The following is a 15620-nucleotide window of genomic DNA, read 5'->3' on the forward strand; positions in this document are numbered from 1 at the left end:
AAATCTGTCAATATAATTATAATTTTCTTTTAATATACTGTAATTAAATATAATTTTGCAAAAAACGTACATAAAAATAACATCGAATAATCTTTACTTTTTAAATCTTAAACAATTCACTTAGTGAGATAGCTCCCTACCCAGTGGCTAAGGGATAGAATCGTTGGAAGCGTTACACGTGTGTAGCTTCCACCAGCTAAACCGGCTGAGGTTGGTGCTCTGTAAAACGCATGCGCCAATGCCCTCTGGCTGCTTTACACCATTCAGTTATTCTCGCCGTGGAAGCTGTCTCGTAAGCGCTTCCATTCCGCCACTGATATTCGAATATACAATAGCAATCTTATCGTTTTTTTCACATGTAGTATAGAAATTTGTAATAAGTTACATAATGCAGTTATAATAAAATATTAATTTTAATAATTCAAAGTACGTTAAAATATGAAAATTTATATTTTAGAAACTACAAGGGAAGGTCATTGGAAAGTGGAAGCGGCGCTTCCACCGCTTCCAATGACGGCACGCCACTGATTTCTACCCAATGTTGAAGAGAGGCTTAGTCAGATGAAATGGTTCAGGCTGCAACGAACAATGATGGTGTGCCTGTACGGTCACGATGGTCTGGGTAATTATAGGAGAAGGTTTAACTTATGTCGAGATGCTATGTGTGTCTGTGGAGAGGAAATTGAAACTCTGGAACATCTTGTGTACGATTGTACTCAATGGGAAGAGGAAAGATATTACCTAAAGTGGACGGCTTTGGATGATGGGTTATCTTGGCCCTGTGAGTTTTATCATCTTATAAGGAAGGAAACTACTTTTAACAAGTTAAAGGACTTTTTTCGTACCATCTTAAAGAGCAAAGTGGCTCTATTTCGATGTTAATTCTACTTTCTGAGCGAGGTGCTCAGTTTGGTACTTTATTTGTTATGTACTGTTCTTATGTTACGTTTTGGAAAAGGATTCCCATGTATGCTAGTTTCTATCCTCGTTGTGCGTTAGCGGTGCGGGGAGACTGATCCCCGTGAGGGAAAGTGATGTTCTCTAATGAAAAAAAAAAAAAAATGTGGTTTCAAGCACTCGAACTCGGTATTGCATACAATCGCAGCAGACAGCAACGAGAATGACGTTAATGCATAAGTGCAACAAGTCCGTCAATACAACGAATTTTTACGATTTGACAACAATCTTTAATGCCACGAAGAAAATGAAGATCTGGAAGACGGAATTGTGGCAGAAATCACAGCAAAACATTAAAAGATCTCAGAAGACCAAGAAAGTGACGAAACCCGATCCTGAGCCAGTAACAAGCCGCAATGCCAGAAAATGACGGGCGGATGGCCAAGCTGTCAAGGTGGCAGCCTACCGCTCTGGGGGACCCGGAATCGAATCTGAATGGGTCGAAAAATCCCCAGAAATTTTTCGAGGGATGGTCCGTCCGGAAATGTCGGGCCCCGTCCTTCACCACCCGGCCAGGCCCCTTGTTGGATTGGCCGAACCTGGGCTTGCAAGAGGCCTGTTAGTGCCCACATGGTGGAAAGCGTTTTAAAAAAATCATTCTGTACGACATAGCGTAAGGACGATGCATGTGAAATTAAAGATTAGAAAGAGAATCTTCCCGTTTTCTAGATTGTACTGCAATGATATTTTGTACAAAAATAATTCCTCGTCATTAAGATGGTTTTATATCGCTCAGATGTTTGTTTTATTGGTGAGAATACGCGTCGACGTAGCCCTTTAACGTAACTCGTTATATCATATCTCAATTGCATAAGTTATTGGGATGTTCGTTTAGTAGCCCCGAAAAGCTCCGGTCCCCATGCAATGCTATTAAGCGGAATTGATTATGTCACTGATTTCTATTGTACGTTATACTGATACATACTTTGTATTATTCCTTAGTACAGTTAAGGAGTTAATTATGGATATACATTACATACATTTTGAGTTAGGTATTTTAAGGATTGTAAAACTCGAGTCACCAGAGGGCGCACGAGCTTTATATATATAAAATTGGCAGGCTTTCAAAAGCCATTTTTGTTTTATTGTGTGTTTACGAACAAAGGTATAGTTGTTAACGTTAAACTTTGAGCTGAGACCGCCATGCTTGGCCAAGTTCAAACTTTAAAATTAAAATGTTCTTTCTGTACTTATTGTACTTTAAAAATTTCCAATAAAAATGAAACTTTTTGTTTTGAGCAAAGAATGATACTAAGAAAAAGAGGAATTTTGTATAATTCATAAAAAGTTATTATGTTTGATTACCATAACTGTTAAAGCTTGTTCAGTATAAATTATGATGAGCAACTATTTAACATGCTACCTACAGTAATAAGACATAAAAGTTTCATTATTTCTTTAAAATAATTAACTTTAAATATATATATCATTTTCAATTTTGTTACATTTTTTATGTTGTTTATGTGGTTTATAAACGAATTATAAATTGCCACCCTCCAAGATTTGATTCTGGATTCGCCTTTGAATCAATTATTTTTTCTAATTTCTCAAATACACTATACTATAGCTATTATCGAATAGTGACATTATAATAAGTCTTTGGCTTAATATAGCCTGCTAGAGACAAATCTCTGAGTTCTTTCAAATATTGTATACAAATCATACTAAATAATTTTATAAGTGTACTTTATATTGGCAATTTGTTATGTATATGTAATAATTATTAAATTTGGAAGAATGGATTCCTCTTTGAAATGTCTACAGTGATCTATAGGTTAGCTTTATACTAAAATTATTGACATTTTCATTATGATTTATTTTTTTAACTATTAAAAGATATTGACCATTAAAACTTTTACTTAAAATGTTGAATTTTTAAATAAGGAGCCGTCCATAAATTATGTAAGGGTGATTTCGGCCATTCTAGACCCCCACCCACCCCTGTGTAAGAAACCGTAATATTTTCTTTGATTTCCCTCCCCTTCCCTATCTTACGTAATATTTAGGCATGATTTTAAAAAAAGATTTTAACAAAAAAAAATTTTATGAAATCCTAAAAATCTTAGGTCCAAAATATATAATTATTAATTAGTTAATTAATATGTACTATTATTTATAAAGACTATGTGAACAAATTTAAAAATACAGTATAAAAATTTAATGAATTCGAATGAACAATTTATTTTAAGAACTTTATTTTTTATTTATTAACAATCTTTTCTTTATTATCAACGTCATAATATTCCTTTTTATATTAATTTTCACAAAAGGGCGCAAGTAACTTTGACAGATTGACTAGCTACTACACGTGTAAACAGACAATAAAACAAAACAAAACAATAGAGAGAAACCACCAGACTGCCTTTCTCCCATGATAAAAAATGTGAATTTGCTAGCATTATTATTCTATCAATTCACACGAGATGGCATTGGTACAACGAGCATTCTTAATAGAAACCGCCAAATGGAAGCCAAATTCAAAACTCCTCTACTCAACGAGATCAAAAAATAAAAATAAGAATATTACGTAAGACGAGATCTATTACCCCCCTACCCCTGAGTAAGAAATCGTAAGAAATGCTTGACCCCACCCACCCCAAAATACCTTACGTAATTTATGGACGGCCCCTAAATGAAAACACTTTTCTCAATTTAAAATGTTTGTTTATATCTTCAAAAATTTCATATTTAATATCAATTTCTGTGACATTAGTTTCACTATACTGTATTTGCTTCATTTTATCAATGTTTGGGAAATAAACAAGTGCGAACTCTCCGGGCTTGCTTAGCATGTGTATATATGTGTATAGAACGATCTCGCTCATTTGTTTCGATACCACATAATTACGTGTCCCGCTAGCAATAATTGTTCTCCTTCTATAAAATTTCTCGATAAACAGCTACAAGCAGCATATATCATTATATCGGACAGTAATATATGGTTAATTTTACATTACTAGTTACAAGCGACCCAAATAAAGTAGCCATTTTGTAAAAATGCAGCGTCTCTCTACAGTTCATGAAAAACGCGAATGTAATAAGAATAATAGGCCTATCTCTAGCACTAAACAATAGGCAGAAACGTTATTTGGTGTGAATAAAAAAGTATGGACTATTATAAAGCCTATTATATCTACACATAAAATACATGAAATATATTATAATAAAAAATATAAAAAATTTATGATAATTCAATTTTTGTGGGCCCTTGACACTGGGGACCCAGGGCTTAAGCCCTATTAATCTATATAGATCCGCTTCTGTACACAATACATATATGTTGACTGGGTATCGCAAGCTTTCGATACAATCTGGCCGTGTTAAATACTTTGAATGACGTCACGCGCGCGCACTTGTTTTCTGCGGAAAACCTCCACACCAGCAAGCGATCCAGTTCCCGCAAGCATGGGACTTAAAACGGCTAGCCGATAGTTGCCAATATAAGAGAAAACGCAAATGATAAAAGAGTTTACACGTTAGAATAAATTATTATTGGCATATTTGTTCTCATATAAAAAGTATGTTGACAGTCAAAACTTTCTCTTAAGCATGCGCAGCATGCTAAGCAAGCCCAGAGAATTTGCCTCTGTTTAATTCCCAGACATATTGATAAAATAAAGCAAATACAGTATAGTGAAACTAATGTCACAGAAATTGATATTAAATATGAAAGTTTTGAAGATATAAACAAACATTTTAAATTGTGAAAAGTGTTTTCATTTATTTAAAAATTCAACATTTTAAATAAAAGTTTTAATGGTCAATATATTTTAATTTTCGATTGTAATTTTAATTATTAAAATGAGTACTTTTAATAGTTAAAAAAATAAAATCATACTGAAAATGTCAATAATTTTAGTATAAAGCTAACCTATATGTACTATTAGTTATAAAGTATTTTTGTCCTGTGAGTAATAGAGCTTAGAAGGCCGTCATCAGGTATGGCAATTAATACGCTGTAGACATTTCAAAGAGGAATCCATTCTTCCAAATTTAATAATTATTACATATACATAACAAATTGCCAATATAAAGTGATTATAAAAGTTTTCAGTATGATTTGTATACAATATTTGAAAGAACTCGGAGATTTGTCTCTAGCAGGCTATATTAAGCCAAAGATTTAATTCCAATTTTTAAAAAGATTTTTAATGGAATGGATGTAAAAATTTAGTTGAATTCAGTTATAAAATTGAATGAAACGACCCAGATAGAATAGTTTTGTTTTTAAACACCAGAGGACGAACATCCGGTGAAAAACGCGAATAACTTTCGACATGCCCAAAAATTTTGGTTAGGATTCGCCCCTGGAATTAAACCTTTTAAACATTGAAACTGTTGGAGAAAATTCTTTCCAACATTGACCACGGAGCTTTATTCCATATACAATATCTTAAAAATAATTTTTAAAAATTATTAGATCACCCAATTACAACTTAAGTTGCTAAGACAATTTATTTAAACGTAACTAAAATTTTAAAAATTATTTCAGTTGTTGTCACATGTAATCTATTTCGAAACTTGGTTTTTAGAGTTCAAATTGGAAAACAACTTCTTCACGTTGTTTCGGGTCGGCAAGTCACCACCTACAAATACACCTTTAATTTTCCTTGTCTCCAAAATCCCGACATTCCTCCAGATCTGGAGGCTAAGCATGCAAAATGCAACGCTGCTCAGATGGCAGACAATTTGGCGAAACAACCATCTTGCTTCTTTCAGACTGTCCACCAGAGACCGAATAAATAAAGTCATCGAACACCGGTAGTGTCCGTGAGTTCGCGCCTGACCAATAGGTTGGCCACGTGAAGTTATCCGGGTTTTCTTCGTGTGTCCAACACCTAAATTAGTTTTCCATAAATTCCTCCTAGGAAACAACTTTCCCTCGGCAGATCGTTCATGCATTGTCGCGTTGTTCCATCAATCCAATTTGTCAGCACGAAGACACAGCTTTCATAAGATTCCGGAACACAGTTAATTTACTCGAGCATTTTTTTTAAGATACCGAGGTAGCAATTTTGAGGCACAGTGGTAGCATTACCCGGTGTGCAGTCGGGCCACATCTGTAATCATTTATACATGTCTTAAGACATAGCTGTATACAGAGTGGTGTTGCGCGATGGCTTTGAACTCATCAATGATCGACAATTCATTTTTGGCGTTTTTAATCATCGCTGGTTATATCTGGTCGTTTAAAACGGACGGTAGCATGAAAAACTTTTCAACTGATTTTATTTCATGATATGTATTTGATGGGTCTAATAATTCTCGCTATTGTAGAGAAGATAATATAAAATTTTTATGACGCCTTAATATTGATAAAGTACCAGTATCACACTTGCCAATATGATTGAGTAATTTTCCATCCGAAATCGTGTAAATCAAATTATTAAATGAAAACGTATCAAATAAAAAATTATATTGAATAAAATTATTACCAAATATATATATAGAAAAAAAAACATTATTTAAAATACTAATTAAATTTATATTTATTAATAAAAATTTTAAAAGGAAATTAATTGAGGCGGAAGTGGAATGAAATTTCCATTCACGTTACCTTTTAAGCGGCGGTTGAAAGATGCGTTGAAGATTTCCGGGATTTTAACTTGCAGGAGGAAGGAGGGACAGAAGAGGAAGGGTCTTCATCAAACAGGCAAGAATGGAAAATCAGTGTAAGGTTTCTGAATCGGTCGTATCGGAGAACAGCGATCTTTCAAATCAGGACGGGATGGAAGAAAGGTTTCGAGTTGACAGAAGGAAATTAGAGGATATGATTCAAGGTATTTTTTTAAACACTTTGTTCGTTTTATTTGCATATTTTAACGCGTTTAAATAAGTTTTTTCTTTTTTTTTTACAATTGAGAATTTGAAAATTGTGTTATTTTTCGAATGAATTCTATTTTTCAAATTTACTGTGTTATTTTTATGAAAGTTCCAATGTTTTAAAAATATCCAACTACTTTATCTCCTTTTTAGATTTGTTTCATTATTTAAAGAAAGTAATACTTTTCCATTTATCTCAACTTTAATAGACATTTGATTAGCACTTTGCTGATACGCGTTCTGAAAGTTATTTCGTCCTGAATTTTTATTTTTAAACGTTTAACTTTTTTTCTACACTATGCATAGCTTCAATTTGTTTGATATCGCGATATTAAACTCTATTTTGAGGATTATTTAGCAACGTGATTATAGGTACGAATCAAATTCCAATATCTGTAATAACAATTCTTTTAATATTTCATTTTTAGAAAAGTTTATATATATATATCTTTTTCTACTGATAAATTTTGAAGTTAGTATTAATTAAATTTTATTAATGTGGAAAAGAAGATAAGTTAGTAAGTTCACCATTCGATAGTAGATTTTAAAAAGGTAATTTTCCGACACTGTTAAATGAAAATTTGCATATAGCTCGTCTCGCTTGAATGTGAATTTACTTAGAAAATTTTCAATTATTAAAACTAAATTCATTCGTGTAAGTGGTTTTAATTCAAATGTCTTATTTGGAAATGCCTGAATAGCAAAACAGTTTAAACATTTCCTTTTTAAAAATTCTTATTACCAATTTCTTTTGTTAACCAATTTAACAAGCATATAAAGTAATTTCAAATTTGTTTTGGATTTTTGAATTGAATATTTTTAATATATATTAAAAATTATTAACAATATAACTGTAAGAGTCCTGCAGCATTAAATATGCTAGAAAATGTATTTTCTAGTGTTGAACAAAGCATAAAATCGCAGATTTTTTAAAGTTTTTAAATGAGTTTCAATTCAGAAAATTCTGAGGTAACAATTACATTTAAAAAAGCCTTGATAATCGCGAATATCAAAACGTTTACTGTTTATATGAACTAAAATCATTTGAATGTAAGTTTTTTCTAAATTTTAGTATGAGAAATTAACGAAATGATAAAATGTAGAAAAATCTGCTCTATATTATTCGTGAATATTAAAGGCATGCCGTAATCTATACATTTTCTTGGTACGAAAATGGCTAGAGTTTTAAAGCGCTTTCCTATATACGCCTTTTGCTGTGGCTACAATTTTTTGAACTTTTTTGTCCTGTGAGTAATAGAGCTTAGAAGGCCGTCACAGGTATGGCAATTAATACCCATCCATCGTTGATTATGCCAAGCTGAGTAGTGAGGGGCGAGACATACATTCGAAAAAGACTGCGCATAAAAAATTTGGTGTCTGACCTAATATGAACGTTTTGTGCTTGTTCATTAACCTTTTGATTAAAAAAACCATTATTGCACTGATTATGTACTGTACAATCGAATTTAATTAAATATTTGCGTTTCTTAACCGTTGTTTTTCGGAACACTGTCTGGAACATGTTTCAAGTGTTCCACGAAGGACTTTTTCATGCACATTACAAATATGATTTACCATTTGTACGGTGTTATATTCTTTCCGAAACTCAAAGTATATGCCAAATCTTTTTATTCAAAGACGTTTCTAAACAAAGAATAATAATCTCGCATTAGCAACAGTGCTAAATTTCACGACTATTATAATTAAATCACACATCCAAGGTCTCATTAATTAAGCTAATTTATGCAATTTTAGTTTAATGTCGTATAAAACTGACTGCTCGTACAAGTTTGTTTTAAACATGCGACTCAAAATGGCGGCTCCAGTACGCGTGTCCTGACCACCTTATATAGACCTTGCACACATCTACATTAAGTAACGACACCTGTTAAAAATACGCTAAACTTCCCGTTCAACCCAATAGCAGGAAACTATAATTTAATTAAGAAACGTTAGCGTTGTAAATTCGAAGTCCTCAGTAATGTTTCTTTCGCTCCATAATAACAATGTCGAGGTAATTATTTCCGTTAAAACTTTTAACACCATTGGAAGAAAAGATTGCAAGTTTATTTCCTTCCTTGAATATAGAAAAATATGGCCGGATGCGAAATCTATTTGGCACAATTGTTACATCGAGTTGGACCCTAGCTTAGCTGGAGCATTTGCTGGTAGCATATTTGACTTATTTTTGAAACTGCGGGCATCATCCTTCACCCCGGTTTCCTATTCTTCGTCACTGCGACGGGGGGTAGGTAAGGGCTCTGAAAATGGCGTTTAGCGGGATCTTGGATCCCATTAAACTTTAAGAATCGCAATTTTCGTTACAAGAACAACAATTGGTTAAACTATAAAATTAAAAGAAATTTTTTTTCAATAAAGATGTTTATTAACGATGAAAGTGTGTACATATTTGGGACATACATCCTATATAAATAGATACCACAGATTTGAAGAGCTGCTTCAAGGATTCTTATTTAGTTTCGATTTTTGAAATGTTAAATTTGTAATTATTAATATATAAATTTATTACATTATGCGGATTAAACATTACAAAAGAATATATATTTTTTTAAATAGGTGAAGAAACAGATATGGAAAAGACGGCCGCAGGAGTATTTTTCCGTAAAGTACGCACTTAATTTATACAGTATAACGAAATTTAATGTTTGAGTTCAATTTTTAATTTCTAGAATAATTGCTAAACCTTCAGATTCTTTTCATTCCTCTAATAATTTAAATTATTACAAACACAATGTGTATTTATTCAAGCTTGTAATGTTTAAGGTCAACTTTTTGAAGGATTTTTTGAAAATGATATGCCTTTTTAGAATTTTTTAGAATTTCAAAACCTTCTATCAATAAAAATGTGCCCGAGAATTATTTTTAGGTTTAAATTTATTTTAAAAATCACAAAATAAATTAATAAACATTTGAAGTTTGGGTTAATATTACCTTTGGTGCCAAGATGGCGGCTCGTCTGATTCCAGCAAGGAAACAGTGGGACGCACGTTCTAACCTAATCTATTCTAATAAATAATAGATTAGGTTAGAACGTGCGTCCCACTGTTTCCTTGCTGGAATCAGACGAGCCGCCATCTTGGCACCAAAGGTAACGGTAACCGAAGTTTGACACGAAAATTTTCGCGAACATTAGAATTTTACACTGAAACTTGAAAAATGCATTCCAGAGATTTAATGTTTATGCTCATTAAATAATTACTACACTTACGACAGTTAAGTCGTACTTACATACTTAGTTAAAACCTAAATAGGGAAAAGATCATGATTTAATTCATTAATGAAATCATCCACTTACTGCATACATGAATGCATTAATTAAATGATAGTTTGGATTGGTTATATTTGAAATTTTATGGAATATAATATAGATAGCTGAAGAAACTGGAGCAGAAATTTATTGGCCAACGAGATTAAAAATAGGAGCTAAATCTAAAAAAGGTAACTACTAATATTAATTGAAAACATAATTACAAAGAGAAAGTAGTTTAATTTACTTTGTCTTAAACTTAAAACATTTCAGATCCAAATATTAAAATCTGTGGAAAACCTGAAGTAGTTTTAGCTGCAAAAGAGAGAGTTCTTAAAGTATTGGATACAAAGGTAAAATTTCTATACAAATATCATTTTTTAAATTTATTAAAAATGTAATTTTCCTCCTATTTCTAGCGTAACAAAGTAACGCTAAAAATGGATATTCCATATACTGATCATTCTCACATAATTGGCAAAGGTGGAACAACAATTCAAAATATAATGGAAGAAACAGAATGTCACATTCACTTTCCTGATTCAAATCGAACTAGCACAACTGAGAAAAGTAATCAGGTAAAGGACAATTTTCTCTATCTCAAACGTATAACAGGTACTGTACAGTACACGGGCGGATCTAGGTTTTTCGGGGCCTAGGGCTTATTGAAGTCCAATGGGGCCCCATTTTTTGTTAATACACATATTACTATAAATTATAATAATTATAAAATTAATAACTATTTTTTTACCATACAATAAGTGCTCGTTGTTAACGAAAAAGTATTAAAAATTTATGATTTTTGGGGCCCTTGACACTTGAGGGCCCAGGGCTTAAGCCCTATTAGTCCCTATGTAGATCTGCCCCACGAACAGGGGATGCTAATAATTTATATTACTTTATAATTCAATACGTTCGTTGCAATCCACAACGGACATATTAAATAAGATCTTAACTGGGGCTTATTTGGAGGTAGGGCTTATATTTCGAGCATCCCGAAAAATCATGCTAGGGCTTGGTTAGGTCTTATTTTCGGGGAAATACGGTAATATTTAGTGTCAGTAGGTGACAAACTGGGCCAAATATATCCAGGACAAGACTCCGTGAAAGTGTCTTGGCTTTCACCCTCTGAGATTTGATCCCAGGTAGTACGTTAGAATGGTGGGCTAACATCTTAACAGCTCGGCCATCCCGTCATCTGACATATATGCTAAAATATTTAAGACTCTTTAAAGGTCTTAAGATTAAACATTTTTAGTGGCATTTCACCTCATTAGATCACAACTAATTTGAATAAAGTTTTCAAAAACAATCTCTTCTAAAGGCACTATTTAAACATTAAAGTATAGTAAGTCACTGAACTTATTTTTTATGGCTTAAAACACAAGATTATTTGATAACTCATTTTTATATCAATCACACTTTTTTTAATTAATTTTAAAAAATGGCCATCGTACAGAATTAACAGTTTGTAAATTGCCAGTTTTTAATGTAAATGGAAGTAACAACAACAAAAATTTTAACTTGGATATCACGCGGTCATGAAGGGTTTTGTCTGTTTTTAGCATCCACACACTACTGTTCCAAGTTATTTAGTTTGATTATAGTGGGGTAAGTTTGTGGCTATTATTAGCTGTCTTTCATTGTTGATTTTTATCGTTTTTACTTCTTCCTACTTTGCTTTTGTGTTTTTCTTTTTTATTTTTGACTTAGTTAAAAAACGATTCCCAGGATTTTTAAATTTTTGGACTCTGGACCTTAATTAATGTCGAGAAATGCAAAAACATTCGACGTTCGGGGGAGGGTTTCTGTATGTATGGATGTTAATGTATTTTGTTCACCCTCTTTGAAGTGTAAAACTTCCTGGGTATTTTGTCAAATTTCTGAAATTTTGCAGGGAGGTTTGTGTATTAGGGCAGCGGTCCCCAACCTTTTTATCGCCGCGGACCGGTCAACGTTTGATAATTTTACCGCGGCCCGCTGGAGGGGGATTTTGCACATGTGTGGTATTGATGCGGTTTTAGGTGACGTCTCTCGGCTCCCAGTTAACTCCTCTTCCATTGAAAGTCACACAAACCAGTAAATAAAATGGAAACAATTTAATGTTCCTTGGGCGGCCCGGTACCATTTAATCCATGGACCGGTACTGGTCCGCGGCCCAGGGGTTGGGGACCGCTGTATTAGGGGATTGATGCTATTAAATCTTGGTGGTTAAAGGTCGAGGGATGAGGAGATAATGGGATTTGTGTGTAACGCCAGTAGGGTCGGACTTAATGACGTTAGCATTTACAATATTTTATAAAACCCACCCCATCCTCAAAATTAAGCTTTTTGCTGTTTTATAATTGTTAAAAATAAAGTTTCATAAAATATAACACGACGGCACCACCAAAATTTTAAATGTTGCCAGGAAACTTGAGCAACTCGTTGCTGGTTTTTTTACATTGAGTAAGGTGGCAAGGATCCTCTTAATGAGGTTGTGTGAGGATATCAATTTAGATGAGCTAAACTTACCTAAATTGATATCTTCTAAATAGATATCTACTATTCTTTCATATATATATTTCATATTATATATGAAAGAATATATATATATATATATATTCTTTCAGTTTATTTTCCAGAAAAAATCAAAATATCTAAATTTCACCTTTACAACCTGATTATTATAGTATATTAGCTGAATTTTGTAGTTTTTTTAAGTTAGACCATTAAAATATCAATGTATTGTCTGACTTCACATTAATTGCCAAATTGCATTATTGAATTAATAAAATAACTTTACAGAGTACTGTTTATATTACAGGTATCGATCACTGGTCAGACAACTGGGGTGGAGAAAGCAAGATGCAAATTAAGAGTAAGTATTCATTGAGCTATTTTAACTTTTTTCTAAAATATTTTATTGAATTAATAATTTTCTAAATATTTAGTTTAATTTTATCCATAATTTTAGCTTAAAATTTTGCAACTACATTAATTTATATTAATTTTTAGTAATTTAAAATAAGTCGTCTAATCAGAAATACTGGAGTGAAAAATGAACAGTCACAAACAAAACCTTTTTTACCAGTATTGAACTTAAACTAAACTTCTGAATGTTTTTGGCCTTCACCAAGGCCTGCTTTAGATGCCAAACTAAACTGGCTTCCTACTTGGACCATTAGAACGATGCTGTTTGATTTTAAACATTGTATTAATATATATCGCATTTCACCCTTCTTCCTGACTCCGTTCGAATTTCCTTGAACAGGTATCTCCACGCATGCATGGAGATAGTCTCAGTCTTTAAAGTTAATACAGTTGCCTCCTTAAGTTGGCATTATAAATTGGCTTAGTAATTAGTTAATATTAATAAGTTGGCTTTAGTAATTTAAGATACATATTCTTATGTCTAGACAATCTAAAACTTTTGATATAATTTCACACTTATGCATGAAAAATGCTTTATTTAGGAGTGTTGTAACATTCTGCCTATGACTGCAAATGGAATTTTTCATTATTGTATCATGATACAATAATTTGTGCAAGTTCACTCATTTTTTTTCTTGGTGCATAATCAATAAATTCTTGAAATTTGTAGACACTTTAAATTTTTCTAGATTTGAGCTTTATTAAAAAATTGACTATAAAGCAGAATGAATAGGCTATAAACTTATAAAACAGTCAGATCTTTGCTTAAGACAATCCTTACTTTCAACCACCAAAATTAGTAAGTTATTTTAAAGATCTCCCAAATAACGGGCGTAAGGTTATGCTAACGTTTGCACTTGCTAATGGCTTGATAATATGATCACACGTTAAACTTAAAAGTTTTATACTGTGTATTGTTCAGTTCATTATGGTAAGTTCAACAACTCCTGTTCTCTCTTAGGATAAAAAAATCAAACAAAACTTTGGCAGAGCTGTTTGATCAAATTTTATAGTAAACTTATTGATGATAGGTTAAAGGGAATTAATAAATTATAAAATAAACCATAATTCCACACAAAGAATGCAATGCTCCCTTGGTATGTTTTTGTAATTTTGAACATATTCCTGGTGTTTCTGTGAAACTTTTTTATTAATTATATCTTAACTAAATTGCCTTCTAAGAATTTTCTGGATTTGTTTCTGAAACATTTAAATTTCTCCATCAATCATGAAAGACTGCTTTTTGATTAACCCTGTCAAGACAACTTCTTGACAGGATAATGTGTAATAACTTGACATGTCTCAAATTATTTTGTGGGCATCCACAGAGGAGGACATACAGGGCACTTATCCCTTTCTGGGATCGAGCAAAAAATTCCACAAATTTATAATTGTAAAAGTGATTGAGAAGCATAACTTTACACCCTTGGTCATGAGACACTGATGCAATACTGAATTCTATAATCCACTTGTGAAAAAATCTCCCAAAATATATTAAAAGTTTATTGATAATTATTTTCAAGCTTTGCCCTCCTCCAGAAAAAATTTTCCTGTACATGTCCATGATTTTACTTGTTATTTTTTGAGGAAAATTGTTAGATTATAGGCTATAGCCTATTCATTTGTACCATAGATGCCAAAGGTCAATATAATTTGCAGATTGTATTGAAAGGAAATTAAAAGTTAATCATTGTAAATAACTTAAGGCTGATTTAATATCTCTAGGCAAGGTATTGCTATTCAGTGAACTCTGATCTTAGTACTGATGGTTGTATACAATGCTAGATTTTAAATTGTCTATTAATTTAGAAGTCATAATAGTAGCCTATGAAATTTAGGACCATTTTAATAGAATTTTGCTTAGACCAGTTTACACTAGTAAACTTTAAATATTTACTATATATATAAAAACTTTGGCATATTGTGTGTGTGTGTGTAATATATAATATTTTTGTTCATTACTACAAAGGAAAATTAGATATGACTTAAACCAATCTTAGATAAATTATTTCTCAAGTTGTTACATTGTTATAATCATAAAAAAATTCCAAAATTTATTTAACAAAAATGTAAATTTTTTTTTAGAATCTCCTACCAGTTGTAGTGACCTTTGAATTACCTGCAATTTATTGTCAATCCCCACCCGAGCCCTCCTCCCCTGCAATTCAACTAATCCTACAAAACTACAGTTTTACTGCAACATTTCATCAACAATACAAGAGGATATTGATTACTGCCAGAGGACTACAGAAGCAATTTGCACGCTTTCGACAAGGATTGCATGTTTTAATGGAATACTTAACTGGAAACGATGATGTTTGTATTAATTTTTATAAAATAATAGTTTTTCCTTCTTAATTAATGACTTAAAACTTTTCTTATGCAGTTTAAACTCCCAGTAACATTAAAGACAGATGTTGGTTTACAAAATCATCAAGCTGTTATGGGTCCTGCAAGTATTAATGTGCAACAGATAAAACGCAATTGCAATGTTAATATTGTCTTCCAGTCTACAGTCACTCCAATCACTGATACATCACAAAATCGATCAGCAGTATATATATCTGGTGCTTTTGATGATGTTTACAAAGCGTGGAAGCAATTAATGGTATGGTACGGATTAACAGGTTTGATTTATAATAAAAAGTTCTAAACTTTA

The 15620-nt window shown here is 32.2% G+C and overlaps 1 protein-coding gene across 2 annotated transcripts in view; it reads left to right on the forward strand.

Annotated features, from left to right (window-relative positions):
• Window positions 1-6509: 6509 nt before the first annotated feature.
• LOC136972147 (protein bicaudal C homolog 1-A-like) overlaps window positions 6510-15620 on the forward strand; it is a 28455-nt gene continuing 19344 nt past the window's right edge. The window contains exons 1-8 of one of the 2 annotated variants that reach the window (XM_067266700.1): window positions 6510-6737; window positions 9358-9407; window positions 10170-10239; window positions 10322-10401; window positions 10468-10626; window positions 12855-12908; window positions 15047-15277; window positions 15348-15569. In XM_067266700.1, coding sequence (XP_067122801.1) covers window positions 6617-6737; window positions 9358-9407; window positions 10170-10239; window positions 10322-10401; window positions 10468-10626; window positions 12855-12908; window positions 15047-15277; window positions 15348-15569 — 987 coding nt within the window. In that variant the 5' untranslated portion in view covers window positions 6510-6616. The remainder of the gene's footprint in view (window positions 6738-9357; window positions 9408-10169; window positions 10240-10321; window positions 10402-10467; window positions 10627-12854; window positions 12909-15046; window positions 15278-15347; window positions 15570-15620) is intronic. The other variant, XM_067266701.1, reaches the window with a different exon arrangement.

The sequence above is a fragment of the Centruroides vittatus genome, unplaced genomic scaffold, assembly GCF_030686945.1.
Source record: "Centruroides vittatus isolate TY-2023 unplaced genomic scaffold, ASM3068694v2 contig_2818, whole genome shotgun sequence".
Lineage (NCBI taxonomy): Eukaryota > Metazoa > Arthropoda > Arachnida > Scorpiones > Buthidae > Centruroides > Centruroides vittatus.